Source organism: Scomber japonicus, chromosome 23 (assembly GCF_027409825.1).
Source record: "Scomber japonicus isolate fScoJap1 chromosome 23, fScoJap1.pri, whole genome shotgun sequence".
Taxonomy (NCBI): domain Eukaryota; kingdom Metazoa; phylum Chordata; class Actinopteri; order Scombriformes; family Scombridae; genus Scomber; species Scomber japonicus.
Genome location: NC_070600.1, coordinates 21,508,093 through 21,528,794, shown reverse-complemented (window position 1 = coordinate 21,528,794; position 20,702 = coordinate 21,508,093). Strand labels below are relative to the sequence as shown.

The window sequence follows — 20,702 nt, the reverse complement described above, 5'->3', positions numbered from 1 at the left end:
TACCTGCAAAAACAACACGGCACACACACGACCTCCAGACAGTGATCATCACTGATAACCTCACCTACATTTTCATTAGATTACATTAATAAACCTTTTTTTTTCTTCTTTTATAATTAATTTACTATTCTATAAACATTTGACTTGTATCTTCTCGGGCATTACTCGTCTAATCTGTTCTCTAAATTGCATTCAGCTTGTATGAAAGTTAAGAAAAAAGACATTTCTACACTTTAAATCAGTTTAAACCCTCCTGTTGTCCTCGAGTCAAGGAAGGAAGGAAGGAAGGAAGAAGGGAGGAAAGGAGGAAGGAAGGGAGGAAGGAAGGAAGGAAGGAGGTAGGAAGGGAGGGAGGGATGGAGAGAGGGAGGGAGAAAGGAAAAGAGGTAGGGAGGAAAGAAGGAAAAAGGGCCAGAGGACGAAAGGAAGGAAGGAAGGAAGGGTGGAAGGATGGAAGAAAGGACAGAGGGAGGAAGGAAGGAGGGAGGGAGAAAGGAAAAGAGGAAGGTATGTAGGAAGGACAGAGGAAAGAAGGAGGGGAGGAAGGTAGGAAGGAAGAAAGGAAGGAAGGAGGGAAGGAAGAAAGGTGGAGGAAGGAAAGAAGGATGGGAAAGAAGGATGGGAGGAAAGAAGGAACAGTCAAAACTTTGTGCAAGTAAAAGAAAAGCATCATTTTCTACTAATATAATCACAGCGGCAGACGACACAGTGACACGGTAAAATTAGAAGCAGACATAATGATCCTGAGACGTGTATCTGATCCATCCTCTGCATCTTTTACTCAAAATCTAAAAAAAAAACCCGTCAGAAAAGACAAATGTGCCATTCGCTCCTGATGGATAACCAGGTTTTCTGATTCCGATCCTGCTCTAAGGTTAATTATATCTGCTATATATCTTGCTATTATAACTGCAGAGTGCCGTTCAGCGTGATCAAAAAGCTTCAAAGAGATCCGGATACGCATGTCAAACCAAATCTGCTTCGTGTGGGAGCTTGAAATGAAAAGATGCTCCAGAGTGTAGCCTTGCAAAAAAAACAAACCCCCCCCCAAAAAACAAAAAAAGAAACAAACAGTAAATGGTTTTTCCAATATCATGGATCAACAGGCAATGTAAAAACTATTCTCAAACGACTTTCATCAGTTTGATTCGGCTTCCTGCGTGCAGCGTGACGTCTTTGACATCATCGGCTTAAATTATACAACCTGCTGGCACATCTGTTGCATGTTAGCTGCTGTTCCTCAACACGTGGGTATCTCTCCTGATGACGCTTTTAACCCTCCTGTTGTCCTCAGGTTAAAGAAGGACAGGAGGAAGGAAGGAAGGAAGGAAGGAAGGAGGAAAGGAGGAAGGAAGGAAGAGAGGAAGGAAGGAAGGAAGGAGGAAGGAAGGAAGGAAGGAAGGAAAAAAAGGAGTAAGGAGGAACAGAGGAAGGAAGGAATGAAGGAAGGAAGGAAATGAGGAAGGAGGAAAAGAGGAAGGAAGGAAGGAAGGAAGGAAGGAAGGAAGGAAGGAAGGAAAAAAAGGAGTAAGGAGGAACAGAGGAAGGAAGGAAGGAAGGAAAGAAGGAAGGAAGGAAATGAGTAAGGGGGAAAAGAGGAAGGAAGGAAGGAAGGAAGGAAGGAAGGAAGGAAAAAAAGGAGTAAGGAGAGAGGCAGGGAGGGAGGGAGGAAGGAAGAACGAAGAAAAGGAGTAAGGAGGGAGGGAGGGAGGGAGGGAGGGAGGAAGGAAGGAAGGAAGGAAGGAAGGAAGGAAGGGAGGGAGGAAAGGAGTAAGGAGAGAGGGAGGAAAGGAAGAAGGAAGGAGGGAATGAAGGGAAGGTAAGGAGTAAGGAGGTAGGGAGGTAGGGAGGTAGGAAAGGGGAAGGAAGTAAGGAGAGAAGGAAGGGAGGAAGGAAAGGAGGAAGGAAGGAAGGAAGGAAAGGAGGGAGGAAGGAAAGACAGAGGGAAGGAGGGGAAGAACGAAGGAAAAATTAAAGAAAGAGGAAGGAAGGAAGGAAAGAAGGAACAGTCAAAAAGAGATGGGGTCAATTTGACCCGGGAGGACGACAGGAGGGTTAAGCAGCAAACATGCCTCATCAGGAACCTTTCCTCTTTTTCTTTTTTACGCTTCCCTGCATGATTGATAATCTGAATTTAAGCCACAAGGTATGTATGAAACTTCAGCTTGGCCCCCCCACCCCTTCCCCCCCTCCCTTTTCAACGTCCCTGCTCATTACAGCAAAAAAAAACAAAAAACACACAGAGAAACAAACACTTGACACATGACAAATAAACTCCCTCCGCTTCCTCGCATCACTCTGACAAACACCTTGATACAGATAAAGTGTGACTTTAATTCTCACTCTCCTTTCTCAACCCCCCCATCTCCACCCCCCTCCCCGCCACCCCCCCAGCAAACAAACTGACTATAAATCAAATTGTCCTTTTACAATATCCCTTGTCTTAGCAGTGCTTAGCGCACAGTTAGCCTACATTATCCCCACTTCATTTAGCTCGGTAAACAATTAACCCAGCGAGCGTGTGTGTGTGTGTGAGCAGAATGATTGAGGGATTTGGCATTAGCTATGCTGCGTCGCGTCTCCACACTAACTACTCTAAGTGTTTAACATAGTTAGCCTGCATTTACAGCCCCCCCCCCTCCCTCCCTCCCTCCCCCTCCTCCTCTCACCCCCCACACACTCTCTCTATTTCTTTTGCCTCTTTTCCTCCTCCTCCTCCTCCTCCTCCTCCTCCTCCCCTCCGACGAATCAATATGCTTAAACGCTGCCACCGACTCGGAGAGAAAAGAGAGGTTAGGGAAGTTAATTTGAAACAAGCGATTAATATTTCTTTCGTTAAATAAGAGAGCGCACACACACACACACACAAAACACACACACACACACACACACACACACACACACACACAAATGTACACACACTCAGAGGGTCGGCGCATCGATGAGGTTTGCCTTCCTTCAGCCCTGTTTGCGATAGCATTTGGGTTTCACTACAGCAATTACAGCCTTTAATTGAATTGATTTCGATAATGAGCCTCTGTAATGACACCGCTGTGGGAATGGGTGTGTGTGTGTGTGTGTGTGTGTGTGTATATATATATATGTGTGTGTGTATGTGTGTGTGTGTGTGTGTGTGTGTGTGTGTGTGTGCATAATGTTTGCAATGAATGAGCTACTGTTGTTTTTTTGGACTTAAATGATCTGTCAGGAGCCTTAGCATTGGATTTAAAGATGAGGACACACACACACACACACACACACACACCCACACACACACACACACACACATTTACAACACAGATGCATGTTGCTCTAATAGCCGGTCAGCCGTCTCCGTTCAGGCTTTTTATAAACCACTTGTCCGAGGTATAACCTTTCAGCTTGCTCCATAATATCCTCCAGGCTATAACACATGAATGTTTGATGACACACAGCTTAGTACATGATAAATTTAATATCCCACACTGCCATATTTCCGCTGTTTTTTAGGCTTAGCAGCACCTAAAAACTACTTCCCAGTTCCTCGGGTGGTTACGGCGGTCGAGTTTCACACAGAGAGGCTCGACTGCGAGGACTCGGGAGGGGGCTGAAGAGTAAATCAGCCGGTCTATCAGTCAGTGGGAGTTGCCTCATCTCTTTTCCCTGCCAGTCAGCTTGTCTGCTTCTTAAGTGCAGCGTGGAGAGCTATTGTGATAGAGCGGCGATATGCGTAATAGGCTTGCACCTGAACAAACAACACACATCAACTGACAGGCTGTGAGACGTGGAGCATTCCTCCCCCTGCCCTCGATCCCTCGCTAGCTCGCTCACTTGCACTGCCATCAAGCATTTTTTTGGGTGCAATCACAAACTTGAGGCTTAGCCCAGGTATCACTCAGCTGATATATGGTCGGCCTCTTACTAAAAAGGAAATGCCTCCCTGGCTTCAGCTGTGATGGATTTGTTTTATGTACAGTAGTTATTACCCAGCTGATCTATAGCTTTTGGGTCAGATTCCACTCCATCTCAGGTATCAGCTGGAAGCGTCAGACACTCACAGTCTAACACAGGGGTGTCAAACATGAGGCCCATGGGCCAGAACCGGCCCGCTGAGGGGTCCATTTCGGCTCATTTTCCTTCCTGTCTTTTTTTCCTTCCTCCCTTTTTTCTTTCTGTCCTTCCTTCCATCTGTCCTTCCTTCCATCTGTCCTTCCTTCCTTCCTTCCTCCCATCTGTCCTTCCTCCCTTTCTTCCTTCCTTTCTTCCATCTGTCCTTCCTCCCTTTCTTCCTTCTGTCCTTCCTTCCATCTGTCCTTCCTCCCTTCCTTACTCCCATCTGTCTTTCCTCCCTTTCTTCCTTCCATCTGTCCTTCCTCCCTTTCTTCCTTCTGTCCTTCCTTCTATCTGTCCTTTCTCCCTTTCTTTCTTCTGTCCTTCCTTCCATCTGTCCTTCCTCCCTTTCTTCCTTCTGTCCTTCCTCCCTTTCTTTCTTCCTTCTTTTCTTCCATCTGTCCTTCCTCCCTTTCTTTCTTCTGTCCTTCCTCCCATCTGTCCTTCCTCCCTTTCTTCCTTCCATCTGTCCTTTCTCCCTTTCTTCTTTCTGTCCTTCCTTCCGTCCATCTGTCCTTCCTACCTTTCTTCCTTCCTTCTTTTTGCCTGTTCTCCCTTCCTTCCCTTCTTATTTCCTTCCTTTCTTCCTTCTTTCCCTCCATCTTTTTAATGCACCGGAGTTTGACACCTCTGGTCTAACAGCAGTATAATGTTTGGCATGAAAACGGCCATAACATACTGATTGTCCTCAGAAAATGTCAGATGACGACGTGGTTCAACACAGTTTAAAGTTTTAAAGTTTAAAAATATAAAAAGTGAGCATGGGGGAAAAGTTGAGGGTTCTTTGTGGCACCGCTGAGCGCTGTAACAAAACCACAGCATCTTGTGTATCATTAGCACAGCGTGTTACAAACAGCCAGCAGACGCTTGCAAAAGGGAGCATTTATAGTTCAGCTTTAAGAGGAAAAGGGAGTTCTTTTTACAGCCTGAGATGTGGAGAAATCATGTCTATGGTTTAGGATGACTTAAAAACATACAGCAGAGTTTTAAAAGGTGGTTAGATGATCACACAAGCATCCCAATGTAAGACAGATTATCTAAAAGTCTTAATTGAATTTGAAACCAGAAATGTTGGTTATAATCTCTCACTGCTCAGAAAAGATGCAAAATGTAACCAAAAATGGACAATTAGACCTTCCTTCCTTCCTCCCTTCCTTTCCTTCTTACCTCCCTCCCTCCTACCTTCCTTCCTTTCCTTCTTTCCTCCCTCCCTCCTACCTTCCTCCCTTCCTCCTTTCCTCTGTCCTTCTTCCCTACCTTAATCCCTCCCGCCCTCCTTTCCTTCCTTCTTCCTCCGTTCCATCCATCCTTCCTTCCTTCCTTCCTTCCTTCCTCCCTTCCTTCTTCCCGCTCATCCTTCCTTCTTCCCTCCCTCCCTTCCTTCCTTCTACCTCTGTTCCATCCTTCCTTCTACCTCCGTTCCATCCTTCCTTCTTCCTCCCTTCCTTCCTTGACTCGAGGTTTAGGATGTCTAATGTCCCCACTTCTGAGCGATGAAATTGGTGAATAAAATGTTTTCATAATTAATATAATAATGCACAAAACTACAAAAAAAGCCATTAAAGGTGACTATGAGGTGGAGAAAATAGTTTTGCAACAATCTGGATCTATTATTGTTTCTTAGTTGCATCTGACGGCCTCATGAATAGATGATAATTCATTGATTTAATAGAATTATCTCGACTTTATAAAGGTTAATAAAGCTGAGTGGGTAATAGAGTGAGTGGAGATTAGTTTGTCAAACACACTGTTCTGTAGGGAAAAAAAATGAACTTTTACTCCCAAGCATTTATTTAACGCTTTATAAATTCTTTATGAATGCTTTACGGATCAGTATTGAGCCATTAATGAAGGCAACTTTTGGTTGGCCAGGTTGAGAGAAATCCCTTTTAGCTGTTCTAAATCCTCCTTTAGAGTATTATTGTCTTATTGTAATCACTCTATAAAGCATTGATACATCAACCCTAACCCTAACTCTAACCCTTATTAAGCTGTTTAAAAAAATACTGTCATAAACACTGTGTAATATGTCCATTGTTAAAAAATACTACTCAATGAAAATAATAAATAATTAAAGCATATATTGAAAAAAAAGAAGAATCTATTTTAAGTGTGGATCAGTGTGATCAGACGCAGACCGTCAGTTTTCAGATTTACATTTAAAATGAATGAGTTGAGAACAGTAGTGGCCGCAGTCTCCACAGGCCATCGTCTCTCCAGCGAGCACAACACACACACACACACACACACACATACACACACACACACACACACACACACACACACACACAAGTTCCCCTTCAAAGGCTGCAGCAGTCGGAGTCTTGAGACCACAGGGGCTTTTGCATGAAAGAATATGATTTCTCACATCACTGAAAATGATAATACACATTATCGCTGTGCTTCAATCTGCAGCTCTGTCCACCAACTTGAAATAATAAATGGCCGATTAAATGACTTATGTCTTTGGATTATAAATCGCTGCTTTTAAACCTTAACCTTGCTTGAGATCACACTTACTTTGATGAGGCCCTTTGATGTGCCTTTGGTTGCACGAACACACACAACCTTGTGCCTGTATTCTGGCAGCGGAGCATCACTAATTATCTTGCCAGCAGAAAGGTAAGGGAGGTGGGGACCTGTGTGTGTGTGTGTGTCTGAGTCTGAGTGTGTGTATGTGTGTGTGTGTGTGTGTGGTCTCAGTGCGACGGTAGCTTTTAATGAGCCCCACGCTTCTTATCAAGCTTGGCGCTTGACAAACGCTCTGATCCACCCACATGGAGGACGGGGCTCGACTGATCGCGTCTGAAGCCCAAACCCCCCTCCTCCTTACCCCCGACACACGCACACACATACACACACACGACCACACCAATCGTCTCCCACACCCAACACCCTTTCTTTCCCTCTCTCTCTCTCCTTCTCTTTCTTCCCCTCCCCTCCGCCTTACTGTCAGACTGAAATATCCTTGAGAGAAAACTGTGAATCAAAGAGCTTTTCATCCTCTTTCACAAAGACAGAAAGGGAGAGAGAGAGAGAGGGAGGGAGAGAGAGGGAGAGAGAGAGAGAGAGAGAGAGAGAGAGAGAGAGAGAGAGAGAGAGAGAGAGAGAGAGAGAGAGGAGAAAGATGGAAGGAGAGATTCAACAGGACAGAAGAAACAAAGAAGGGTGGCAAGGATGGAGAGAGGGCAAGAGGTAGAAAAAAGGGGGAGAAAAGAGAAGAAAACGGAGGATAAAGGATTGAACTTCTAGAAGCTGGAGGGCACTCCAGAGGACAAGTCCTAGATTAGCTCTCACCCCTCCCTTCATCCTTTCCATCTCTCCATTCCCTCCATTCCTTCACCCATCTTCAGAGAAGGGAACGGCGGCCCCGAGGCCTTCTCTCGGCGGGCGTCGAGGGTGGTGAGCGGGGGGGAAAAGGGGGGAGGGAGGGGGGGGACGCTGGGCATTTAGACATCTGTCAGCCACTAATGAAAGAGTTCAATTTAGTGGAAAATCTCAAACAACCTTGTCTGACAGGCGGGCTGACAGGCTTTAACTCGCTGCGTGTGTGTTGTGGTGTGTGTGTGTGTGTCTCAGAGTGTGTGTGTGTGTGTGTGTGTGTGTGTGTTGTGCTAGCGTGGAGGGTGGGCGGGTCTCCAAGTAGATCAGGAGGGAGAAATTTAAAAAAATAAAAAGGTAAAAGTGGAAAAAATGTAATCTAATAAACTGCAGGCATTTGCTTATGTGTGCACTTGCCTGTGTGTGTGTGTGTGTATGTGTGTGTGTGTGTGTGTGTGTGTGTGTGTTTTAAGTGTGTGTGTGTGTTGAAGAGTCACGCAGGGGGAGTAGATCAGTCTGTGCAGCAGGGGTCGGGTCTTATGGCTTTAAATCACTCCAGGGGTGCAGGGCATGTTTTCTGACGATAGATGGGTTATAGCAGGGGTTTTGTGTGTTATGCATGTGTGTGTGTGTGTGTGTGTGTGTGTGTGTGTGTGTGTGTGTGGTGCTATTAAGATGTGGAGAGAACACACGGCTCTCCAGGCAACACACACACACTCACACACACTTTGTCTCCACCCCCCCAGAGCTTCATTAGCGGGTCATTAGAAACAACTTCAGTGAGAGCTGCTGTTCTTTCAGAAACACTTTTGCTTACCCATCTTCAATGAAACTGTTCAGAGAAGTAATGCCTGTGTGTGTGTGTGTGTGTGTGTGTGTGTGTGTGTGTGTGTGTGTTCGTTTGTGTGTGGATGTCAAACAATGTCAAACGTAGGACTAATTATTTGTATTTTTCATAATTGTTTTATGTGTTGAACTACCCATTACTGCAGCAGCAGAGTCAAACTGAACTCAGCTACTTCGGTCGTCCTCCATCTCCTTCCTTCCTTCCCTCCTTCGTTCTTTCTTTACTTCCTCCCTTTCCTCCTTTCCTTATTTCCTTCCTCAATCCCCCTTCCTTCCTTCCTTCCTTCCTTCCTTCCTTCCTTCCTGCTTTTCCTTCCTCCCTTCCTTCCCTCCTAATTTCCTTCCTGTTTTCGTCGTTATTCCTCCCTCCCTCCCTCCTTATTCCTTTCCTCCTTCCTTCCTTCCTTCCTTCCTTCCTTCCTCACTTTGACTTACAGTACCACTACCATGGTGCTTCTACCTTCTACCTCCTTAACTGCAGACGGTCAGATGAACAGCGATTATAGGTGACACATGAAAATGACCCGCTTTACATTCACTAGAGGCACATTGAGAGTCTCTGTGGGAGTATCAGTATGTCACCGCTGCTGCTGTTTATCATGTTAGCATTTAGCCTGCCGTCATCACTCATCAGCCCTGAATATCTAGTTAAGCTCTGAATATAGCTCTGTTAGTTATCTGCTGGTCATGTGGTGTGTTTACCCTCTTTCTTTGCTCCCTCCTCCTTCCTCCCTTACTCCTTTCTTTCCTTCCTTCTCTCCTAAATTCCTTCCTTCCTTCCTTCCTTCCTTCCTTCTTTCCTTCCTCCCTTCCTTCTCTCCTAATTTCCTTCCTCTTTTCGTCCTTATTCCTTTCCTTCCTTTCCTCCCCTCCTCCTAACTCCTTTCCTCCCTTCTTTCTTTCCTTCCTCCCTCCCTCTCTCCTAACTCCTTTCGTCCCTTCTTTCTTTCCTTCCTTCCGTCCTCCTTCCCTCCATCCCTCCCTTCCTCCCTTCCTCCCTCCCTCTCTCCCTCCCTTCCTTCCTTCCTTTCTTCCTTCCTTCCTTCCTTCCTTCCTTCCTTCCTTCCTTCCTTCCTCCCTCCCTCCCTCCCTCCCTCCCTTCCTTCTTTCCTTCCTTCCTTCCTCCCTCCCTTCCTCCCTTCTTTCCTCCTTTCCTTCCTTCCTTCCTTCCTTCCTTCCTTAGTTAGTTATCTGCTGGTCATGTGTTGTGGAATAAATCTTTTGGGTTATTAGCACTACGTCAGCTTTCTGTTGTCCCCAATCCTGTATATCATGACTATATTTCGACATACAGTATCTCCTGGATGTTTTTTTTTGTAAAAGCTGGATAAAAAGTGGTAAAACATTGATATGCTTTATATAAACTACACTATTCTTGTGCTGGTTAACAATTGAAACGCCACCACAGAGATGATGGTTTCCTTTACTTTTACCTTTTTGTTTCCTATCGAGAGCTTTTCCTATAGCTCCTCGTCTCAACATGATATTATTCACTGGTGATCGGTGTGCTCTCGATGGGGAAGGAAAAAGGAAAACAACAACAACAGCAACCCTCAGTAATACAACATCCAGTTTCTGCTCTGACCTGTGCATGCTGGGAAAACATTACTTCATCACTGACATGTATGAGGGACAGGTTTGGAGCTGACATAAAGATACACTTCCTGCATGCATAACATCACATATGCATACATTTGGTATACATGTGCTGTCAGGTTGACAAATCTTTAGGAGAGATGGGTGAAGTGGGAGCGATGTGGAGAGGCAGGGAGCTGACAGAGAAGCAACCAGCAGTGCCTCCCTTTTGTTGTTGTTGTTGTTGTTTTTCTGTGGCGTGTCAACCCGAGAGAAAGCCTGAGCCTCAATCTTTCCGCTCTCGACACCGCCATCACCATCATCTCTATGAGAGCTGTATGGGGAGGGATTCATCACATAAAAACTAAAAGACCCCTCTGCTTAATTCCCTCCTGTACAAAAAAAAATGGCAGCTGTTCAACTGTTTGTGCCCTAAACCAACATGGCCGCCGTTCATCACTGGCAATACCGGTGGCCCTTTTTTTCTACTATTTGGCCTTCGTCCAGCTTTTCACTCTGATTGCATCTATCCCTGTTAGGGCCTTGGGTTTGGAAGGAGAGATAGAGCGAGGGAGGGGAAGAGTGCCAATACAAACATTGTTCCGCTGGCTTTTACAAGCCATGAGAGTGGGGAAGTTAATAAGCAGGTATTGGTTTTTAACTGCGGCCCGTTTATTGCTTTGCCCTCGAGCGTGCTGGAGTGCTCCACTCCACCTTTTTTCTGTCCATCTGCCCATCACCTCTGCTAACCTCTCTCTCAATTCCTCCCTCTCTCCGCTCTCCTTTTTTGTCTTGACTCGCCTTGTTCAGCGATTAATTCACTGTGTTGTTTTTTTCCCCCCGTCTCTAGCTCGCTCCTTCTCCTCACCTTTTCATGCCCTTTTTTTAATATTTCAAGCTGAGGTTTAAAAGCCGCGTTTAAAAATTATGAATAAAACCTGCACACACCACTTAATGATCTGTTATTACACCGCTATTGATTCAGTGTTTTGAGTGTGTCCCTCATCTGCCTGTATTTTAGGTTTAGACAGTATTTATCTGTCAATACTGCACTTTTATTAAAAAATCGAATGTCAGCCAGTCAGCGTTATCCGACTCTGACATGATGAATATGATGGAGGTTTAATTACATACATATTGTTCTTTTCGATCAATATCGTCTGGGTTTCAATGGACAGTTTTAATTTTCCGTGCTCTCAGAAGCTTTTCTGCACTGGAAAGAATAAATTAGAGTATTTGTCGAGGCTTTAAACTCCCGGTAAAACATTAATCTCACAGCTGGGATCTGCTGATTTGTGGAGGTTGTTCATCACCTGCTCGAGAGGAAGATCTGCAAACATTACTGTGGTGAAAAACTACTTTAAACTCTTCATGTTTATTGGGAAATAATGATCTAATCTTTATTTAGATTTAGAGTTAACAATTTGTTTTTAATGCTCTCGAAAGAGGGAGTAGACTGCAACAAGGCATTTACAACATTAAATGGAGTTTTTGACCACTAGAGGCGCTATGGAGCAATATTTATTATTAACAGTCCTGATTTTATTTGGACTGACATGCATGTTAAGATCAAATGATATAACTGTTTGCTTACATATAAAATCTACTTTTAAGTATCATTAACTATTGAAATGAAACCAAATGTGGTTTTCAGTAGTGTAATGTTCATTAGGTCGATATGCATGTTTATTAATAGAGAAAATAGCATTTAAACAAGCTAATATTTTATGAGGATTGACATGCATGTTAAGCCCAGAGGGTTACTTTTAAGTATCATTAAGTATTTGATTTTAATCAATGAAACCAAATGTGATTTTAATTAGTGTAATTTTCATATTGTGTTCTTTTTTTTCTTTCTTTTTTTTGTGTTAGACATCAATTATGAAACACATGATTACCAGTTTCATCTTAATGTAGCATTAGGTTGCTATGCTTATTAATAAAAGGAGAAAATAGCATTTATACAAGTTAAAATCTCCTCTTGTTTCTGGTTGATGGTTAAAGGAAACTTGACTCTGATGCCCTTTCTAGCAACCACAATCCAAATTTACCGGTACCTGACTTCAAAAAGCCGAAACCATAACAACCAGAGACGCTGCAGGACAGAGAAGCTAGCGAGGAGGAGGAGGAGGAGGAGGAGGAGGAGGAGGGATGACCAGACATAAAGGTGGTGGGGAGGGTGGGAGTTATGGTGTAGAAGAAGGCGATTTCATGTTCCTATAATCCTGAAACTGCTGCAGTTTGTGTCCTCCCCTGGGCTGTTTCACACCTCCGACAAGGGATAAGAGGCTAAATCTCCCAGCGCTGGAAAACAGACTAAATTTAACATACTTATTCCGTGAGCAGTTAACACGGCCACTACTGTGCACAAAACAACAAGCTTGACTCAGAATCGGAAGCCCGAGCACAAATCCTGCGTATAGCTCTTGTGGGATTCGCAGTATCCACCCTGTCCTGCCCAGGAGGGCTATTCGCTGATCCAACTGACAGAAGCGAGCGAGTACAGGCGCTCAACTGATGAGATTCCAGTTAGCCGGTGCAGCCAAGGAGAGAGGCGGGAAAGCAGCCAATAGCCCGAGCAGAAGGGATCTAGGGGCCTCTAAATATCCACCCAGGGCTAAAAAAGAGCGGGAGTGCGAGCAAGCTTCGGCCCACTTCCTCTATCGGTCTCCAGGGTTACAGGAAGGAACAATAATAGAGAGCGGAGCAGATAGCGTGAAAGAAAGGCAATGCCACAGCATGGATACACTGTTAAAGTTATACAAACATGACTGTATAAAGGAAATAGATGCAAGGAAGCACTCAAACACAGCTTTCTAGCCGCTTGTTGCACAGTAAAGGCAGAAGGATTGCACGTGCACGCCACAAGCACGATGGATTTATGATACATATTTTAGTGATACATTGCAAAAGGTGGCAAAGCAAATGATTGATTGACTTTATTGTGTGTAAAGAGGGACATTCAAATTAAACATCCATCCCATTCTGTCATCATAAGAGCACCAAAACAGGACAATACAGAAGATGATGTGGTTCATTTTCAACTTCTCTAAGTTCACACAATTCACATCCTCTGGAATATTTTTAAATTTTGCCAACTTCAAGGTTCAAGGGAAGGCTTCCTGTTCTCAGCTGTGCTCCTATAAGGACCTTTGACTTCTTTTAAAGTTTGCTGTAACCTACGATTAAGGGCCATAACTGTGCTTGATTTGAATATATTTAAGTAATTTTGGCTTTAACACAATATCACTTAACCATTTTGCCTCAAATATAGTAATAGTGGGTATACAACATGATAAATTATTACTATACGTATATTGTAAGCAGGCGGGGAGCTCCGGTCCTCTGAAATGAGGCCAACGCGCAAGTAACTTAGAGCTGCATTCTATCAAAAGGCCACCAGGGGGCGACCGTCTCTATACAAGTCAATGGAGAATTCACCAACTTCTCACTTGATTTCTAACCTCAGTAAACGTTTTCAAAATGTGTTTTTGGTCTCAATCGCTAGTTTAAAGCCTTCTTCAATGCAGTATGATGTTCATTTGGGACATTTTGGCCTCCCTGATTTTATATTTGACGATAAAGCAGGGTATGCATTAGGGCGTGGCTACGTCCTGATTGACAGGTTGATTGCCCAATGTCTTCGAGATCCAGCCCTCGCAACCATAGCAACCTCCCCGCTCCGCCTCATGCCCATATAGGTATAATCCGTGTTTTTAGTTTTCCCAGCATGCACCTGAAATTTTCAAGATGGCGCTGCCTAGACTAGAAACTATTGGCTTCAGAGCAGCAGTCCACAAACCAATGGGTGACGTCACAGATGTTACGTCCATTTCTTTTATACAGTCTATGATTGTAACCCAACTTCTTTAAAAATAGGGTAGCCTTCTTATTGACCCTGTTTTCTGACATATTAAGTAATTCCACAATCTGATCATTTTACATTTTTGCCTTATTGATCCAGGAAGCCGACTCGTATCACCCTGAACAGCCAAATGTGTGGTGGTTGAATGTAGAAGACAAAAGAATGAGAATAGAGAATAAAATAATAAAAAAGAAAAGATTAATTTGCTTTCTAAAGATTGAGCTTAATCTTACTCTTTTTACATTTAAAACATGAAGTATTTGATTAGTCAGGCTTGGCGATATTGCTTAATAGAGTATTACAATATTAATACAAATGGATTTCTGTCCCTGATATATTTTATAATACGGCCAATGTGTGCACTCTTCATGTGCACGTAGAGTATGTGTTAATTTTTCAGAGACAAATTACTTTAAAGTCTTCATTTGTTACGAGAGATTTTGCAAAAGAAACATATGATCATGGTGCCATTATTGCCTGTTCCTGCTACTTTAGCGTCTATTTCCTTTCTTTGCTACTAGCTTAATTACCTGATGTCAATAAAACTTGCACTTGCATCAGAAATTCAATGACGTCCCACTCTCTGTGCACCAACAGCTGGTGGCATTAAGAGATAGCGAGGAGGTTGCAAGAAAAGGATGTTTTAAATGAGAAAAAAGAAGAATGTGGATTTGTGTCTGATACCTTTAATTATAATAGACAATATAGCTGGTGTAAAGACATTTTCAAGAACTTCACCTTTTAACATTTGCTTCTCCCACTTATCAAACTCAGTTGCTTGCACTTTCACAAACTAACGCTGACATGCTGTTGCTCACCTTCTCACACTCTCTCTCTCTCTCTCTCTCACACACACACACACACACACATATATACAGACAGACAGACAGGCAGGCAGGCAGGTTGGGGAGGGGCCGCCTGAGGGTGCTGCTGTAAGTGTGTGATTAGAAGAGAAAGTAGGCAGAGGAGAATCGAAGGCACACACTCACCCCTGTTAAGGTCTTTATGTTATGCAGTGCATTCTGGGCTTCAAGGGCAGCTTTCCTTGTGTAAAACGTGACAAAACAGCAGCCTGGGGAGAGAGAGAGAGAGAGAGAGAGAGAGAGAGAGAGAGAAAGAGAGAGAGACAGAGAGAAGGGATGAGCATTAGGAGCAACAAAGAGCACTTTCTCTATTCATCTGCTTGGCATCACCTGTCGACACTGGCAGACGCTGAGTGAATGTTAAGGACGAAACATCCTAGCGGAGAGAGGAAGAGAACGCTTTTGGATTCGTTTCAACGCTGATGACTTCAGCCTCGAGGAACTGACGCACGCACGCACACACACACACACACACAAACAATACAAAGACAGAAAGAAAAAGGGGAAGAGGAGAGATGGTGGAGAACTGGAGGTTGCCTCTTCATTAATCCTTGAGTAATCTGTGTAGAGTTGCTTACTCAATCGCTCACTATAGAAAGGATATACTAGTTTATTTATTGTTCACGCTCACTCATTCATCCGTACACTCGTTCACTTCCACATGAGGCAATTCATCCTTTCACTATTTCACAGGCTTGCCTCTCCGGTAAGCACCCATTATGTGATTTGGGGGTCAAATAAGACAAAATTTGCTTGAAAAGTGAAAGTAGGTTACATATAAATGGCTTCAACAGCTTGTTAAATGATTATATTTCAGTGTGTAGTTAGTATTTGAAGTTGTGTATGTGAAAACTAGCCTGGTTTTAGATGTTTTCCTCATTTATGGCTATTATCCTGATTGATTAGAGGAACAGAAAGACTCAACATGAACACGACGGGGCTCAAGGAAGAATATTTATGTGCTTTTTTTTAACATAAAACTCCTGATTTTTCCCAAGTGGGATTCAACAAACTCTTAAATCACTCGTTACAGCCTGATGAATGAGTATGTGACGTTTGTAAGAGGATAAAGCAAGAATTTCACACTGCAGATCCTAAGTCCTATTGCAGAAATCAACAATGTAGAGCAGCACTGTCATGTAACAGAGATACAGAGGGAATGCTCTGAGGTGAAAACATCTTTCTAAAGGAAAGCGGAGTGTGATGGGAGGCGGTCAAGGGATTCGACAGTCACAGACATGTTAGAGGAGCGACTATTATAGCCTACAGTGGGTGGTGTTACACTGTCAGCTGCAATATACGTAGCATTATATAAGGCATAGACCTGCAGAGAGACACAGAGGAAGCTGTCAGAATGAGAGAAGTGACCTATTGAAATGTACTTAAGGCTGGTTAATATGGAGAAAAATGAAATATCACGATATTTATGAGCAAATATCTTGATATCGATATTGCAGCAATAGCGTAGGGATGACTAATGGTGCTTTTACACAACAGGATTTTTTTGATATAATTAATTCACCGTAATTAAGCCTTTAAATACAGCAAAAGACAACATGCATGCCATTTCATATTACAATATTCACAATCTAACATATCAATCTGTATCTCTTTCTCTATAATATTGATATAATATTGATATAATACTGTCCAGCACTACATGTTCTGTATAAGTTGCCAAAATATGCCAATAAAAAATCTTTAAATCTCCAAAACCTCTGAGCCATATTTGATTTTAATTGATTTTGGTTCCCTTTTTTTCTAAACTCCAAATTCAATCAGATAAAGATATTATGACTCCAAGTTAATTAAGTTTTCCCCTGGTGATAGAAATAAAGAGATCTGTTCAGGACACGTATGGCACTCGTAATATTCTGTTCACGCCTTAAGAGAAAATTACAAAGTATGAGAAAATTCATGAAAGCCACACATTTTCTTAAATTACTCGTACATGGCTCTTAAGAATGAATCTGTTCCTACAAAGTGGGTTTTGCATGAGGCCCAATGTCAGACTAAAAGAGTCACATTTTATCTAATTTAGCTCAGGTTTAACGTTGACATCCCAACGTCTTTCCACCTGCAAATCATCATGTCACAGCTGAGTAAGTTGCCAACTCACTCACTCAGTCACTCACTCAGTCACTTAAATGCATGTGCATAGACAAACACAGTGAAGAAAGTAGAAGGTAGAAGGAGAGAGGGGAAAAAAAGGGGAGTGAGGGATTCTGCCTCTTCATTAATCTGTGTGTAATCCCTGCAGAGTGAGGCTGAAACACTGCAGTTGAGGGCCATTCTCTTGTCAGCACACAAACCTGCACAGTCAGGCAAAACAACCAAAAAAAAAAAACCAGCAGGAGGACATTTAGGCTAGATACAGAGGTGTGACTCCTCTGCTTTCCACATATAAACAGCTGCTGGTGTTTGATTTATGTCAAACATTGGGGTTGGGAAGAGCATTTCTCAATAAGGATTCCTGTCTGTGTTTGGCCCTTTTGACACCGTTATCTAACAGCCAGCAGGGAACTTTAAAAGCAAGGCTGAAGAGGAAAGAAAGGATAAAGACACACAGAGAGTCGACAATACAGTAAAACATGGAGGATGCACTTGATGGTGAGAGTTAGTCGGCTGGAAGAACAAAATTTGAAGCTCTGAAATTCGTGATGCATTACCAGAAACTAAACCGTCATTTAACTCTGATTCTGCAGAAGCCAAAAATGAGCAGAGAAATTTGTCTTACCAAATATTTTAGGTCAATACCTACCAGCAATATTTGGGAATTTAAAAATGTTGCCACCAACGCCAAAATCACTTTATTTTACTTTATGTTGCTGAAATTGAAAAAAAAAAAAAGATGATGAAGGTCACTTAAATTTGGTTATAAAAGTGTTGCGACTATGCCTTTAAGCCAACGTGAAAGAGAAGTCCTTCAAATGCTTCGAAAGTCAAAAAACATCTACAGCTCAGTTACAACTGGACCGATTTCATCTGCTAAGGAATCTGATATGATGACTCAACGCTTTGCCAGCTGCTATATCCAAGATTTTCCAAGAATAAACTTTATGCCACTACCCCAAACACATCTTTGACATATACGCTGATACTAATATAACTACTATAAGCCATGTTGGTAATTAAAATGAACTGGTGGGGGGCTGATAGGAAGGCTGGACCACACATGTTATACAGTCTCCTGATACACAAAAAGACTCAAATCAACTCATATCAGGAGTTTATTATCACACTTATTTGCAAAGTACTTAGCTTAACAATTTGGTAGAGGTCACTTTGTGTCATGATATCTGGTCAATAACAAAATCTATCTCAATTTATTCTCAATTCTATCCCATTTAACACTTGTATGAGGTATGCAATGCACAGATAGACCATCAGATTGTGTTATGGTTGCTATAGATACAGGTTGTTCTATGGTTTCTATTGATACAGGTTGTTCTATGGTTTCTATAGATACAGGTTGTTCTATGGTTGCTATAGATACAGGTTGTTCTATGGTTGCTATAGATACAGGTTGTTCTATGGTTGCTATAGATACAGGTTGTTCTATGGTTGCTACGGGTTGTTCTATGGTTGCTATAGATACAGGTTGTTCTATGGTTGCTATGGGTTGTTCTATGGTTGCTACAGATACAGGTTGTTCTATGGTTGATATAGATACAGGTTGTTCTATGGTTGCTATAGATACAGATTGTGTTATGGTTGCTATAGATACAGGTTGTGCTAGTGTCATCTTGTACACAAACAAAATGAGTCTCTAACATGTTTTGAACAAATGAGAGACAAAAAAAAATTCATGTTTTATATTGTCATGGTCTAAAAAAGGCACTTTCTTGTTGTGACCTACAGAATGGTTATAACTTTTAGCAACAAACAACTGTAGCAACTACTGCTAGCAAGAAGCTACGTGCAGTTTAATAAACTTTATGAATCTAAACTGGTGATTTAAATGCCGACTAGAACTATGTTTGAGGTATCCAGTAATGGGATTTTAATGGACACCTGCCAGGTAATCACAAGCCAGTATTTTCCGATTTGGCTTTCACTATTTGAATGCTGAAAAAAACCAAAACAATCAGGCACATCTTGCATTTGCCTCACACAATCAGACCGAGCTGAATTGGCTAACAGGGTTAATACACTCAAGCCGACTGTACGCCAGCCACAGGTGAGCCACAAGTGTGAGCAGATTTTTGTATTTTTTAGCATCCATGTCTTCCTTTCAGTTGCTGCAGGTTCATATGTTTGGACCTTCTGCCTCCATCTTTGCTCATCTGTTAATTTTCGGTGGTGTATTTATTTGTCCAGAGATGAGCCGAGTGCGCCATTGTTTACATCTGCTTTGTTTGTCCTCCCCATTGTGTTCACGACACAAATCAACTCAGCGTGAATTAGCTGGGCTGGTTGTGGTTTTGTTGCCCATATCGCAGACATCAGCCCCTATGACACTTGCCCTGCAGTGCATCTTAGTGAAATCCAACAGTGAGCATCTGGAGCAGGTTTAGCATCCGAATCCCAGAGTCCCTTTGATGAGGCTGGGAGCGTAATGGATCTGAATTTCTGTGGTGTCCTCTGGGTGCCAGGGCTATTGAATAGTTGGCCCTTAGCCTAGCGTCAGCAACGTGATTGGTGTTGTGATTCGGATGGTGCAGTGACTGTGTTTTTTTTAAACAGGGATATTTCTCAGCTTAGTGTTTTTTTCTTCTACGACCCCCGGTGTGAGAAGCAGCTTGGGGGCAGTCACTTCATTAAACCTAAAAACCACCCGCTTCTACAATCAGTGTAATTTTACCACCAGAAGTTTTACACTAGTTAAATTCTCGGAGATAAGAGGGGGAAACTAGTCACGACTGAATTGACTATCTACAATTTATTCCACGTAGGTAACCAAACTGATATGGCAGGCAACACACACTTAGTGATACATTTGTGGCTTCAAGATATTGTAGATCTCCAGCAGCTTTCAATTATCATACTAAAATCTGCACTAGCTTAGGATAAGGTTGAGGGAGAGGTACTCAAATCCTTCAGGAAGTCAGGAGGTAAAAATCTCCACTAAATGTTAAATACCAAACAAATTCGCATATCAGTGGATTTTTAAAAATAAACAAAAAGTAAAGCATTTATTGTGAAGAATAGTCAAATCTTGGAAAGTGCTCAGAAAATGAAATTCATCTTTGTATCATATTTCATCTCTTTTTACTTATGAGTGGAACATTTACAAGTATCTCTACAGGTTAATAAATTTTCTCCAAAAATGCAAGAAGGATTTGGAGGCCTTTTTTTTTTTTTTTTTAACTTGACACCAGTGAAAAAGTAGTATTTTAAAGGTAATTGTAAAAATCTTGATCTGAAGATGAACTAGTGACTCCAACACTCTGAGTCAGATAGTGGAGTAAAAAAGTACAATCGTGCTCTCTGACATGTTGGATAAAATGTGTAAAAAAGTGGAAAATGGAAAAATATAACAAAGGAAGGAAGGACGGAGGAAAGAAGGAAGCTAGGAGGGAGGGAGGAAAGAAGGAAGCTAAGAGGGAGGGAGGGAGAAAGGAAAAGAGGAAGAAAGGAAAGAAAGACAGAGGAAAGAAGGAAGGGGGGAAGGAAGGAAGGGAGGAAAGAGAGAGAAAGTAAAGAAAGAGAGAAGGAAGGTCGGAAGGAACAGTCAAAACAGAAGGAAGCTAGGAGGGAGGGAGGGAGGGAGGGAGGGAGAAAGGAAAAGAGGAAGGAAGGAAAGAAGGACAGAGGAAAGAAGGAGGGAGGGAGGAAGGAAGGAAGGAAGGGAGGAAAGAGAGAGAAAGGAAAGAAAAAGAGAAGGAAGGTCGGGGGAACAGACAGAAGGAAGGAAAGAAGGAAAGAAGGAAGGAAGGAAGGACAGACAGAAGGTAGGAACAGTCAAAACAGACAGGGTCAATTTGACCCGGGAGGACGACAGGAAAGGATACAAGAGATTTTAAAGGGCTCTGAATGTCTATTAATAACATAATAAATCCTGTGTACTTCTAATCGAATCGCGACTACAGTATAAGACATGAAGCACAGGCTCTACACAAAGGAAATCTTGAAGCTTGAAGCATCATTTCTGAGTAGCATGTGGAATACAACTTTATCGAGATTTCACAGGGTTGAATATT

At 42.6% G+C, this 20,702-nt stretch overlaps 1 protein-coding gene across 1 annotated transcript in view; it reads right to left on the bottom strand.

Moving 5' to 3' along the window:
* celf2 (cugbp, Elav-like family member 2) overlaps positions 1–20,702 on the bottom strand; it is a 255,122-nt gene that overhangs the window by 67,060 nt on the left and 167,360 nt on the right. Inside the window, exon 4 of the mRNA XM_053313798.1 lies at positions 14,686–14,768. Coding sequence (XP_053169773.1) covers positions 14,686–14,768 — 83 coding nt within the window. The remainder of the gene's footprint in view (positions 1–14,685; positions 14,769–20,702) is intronic.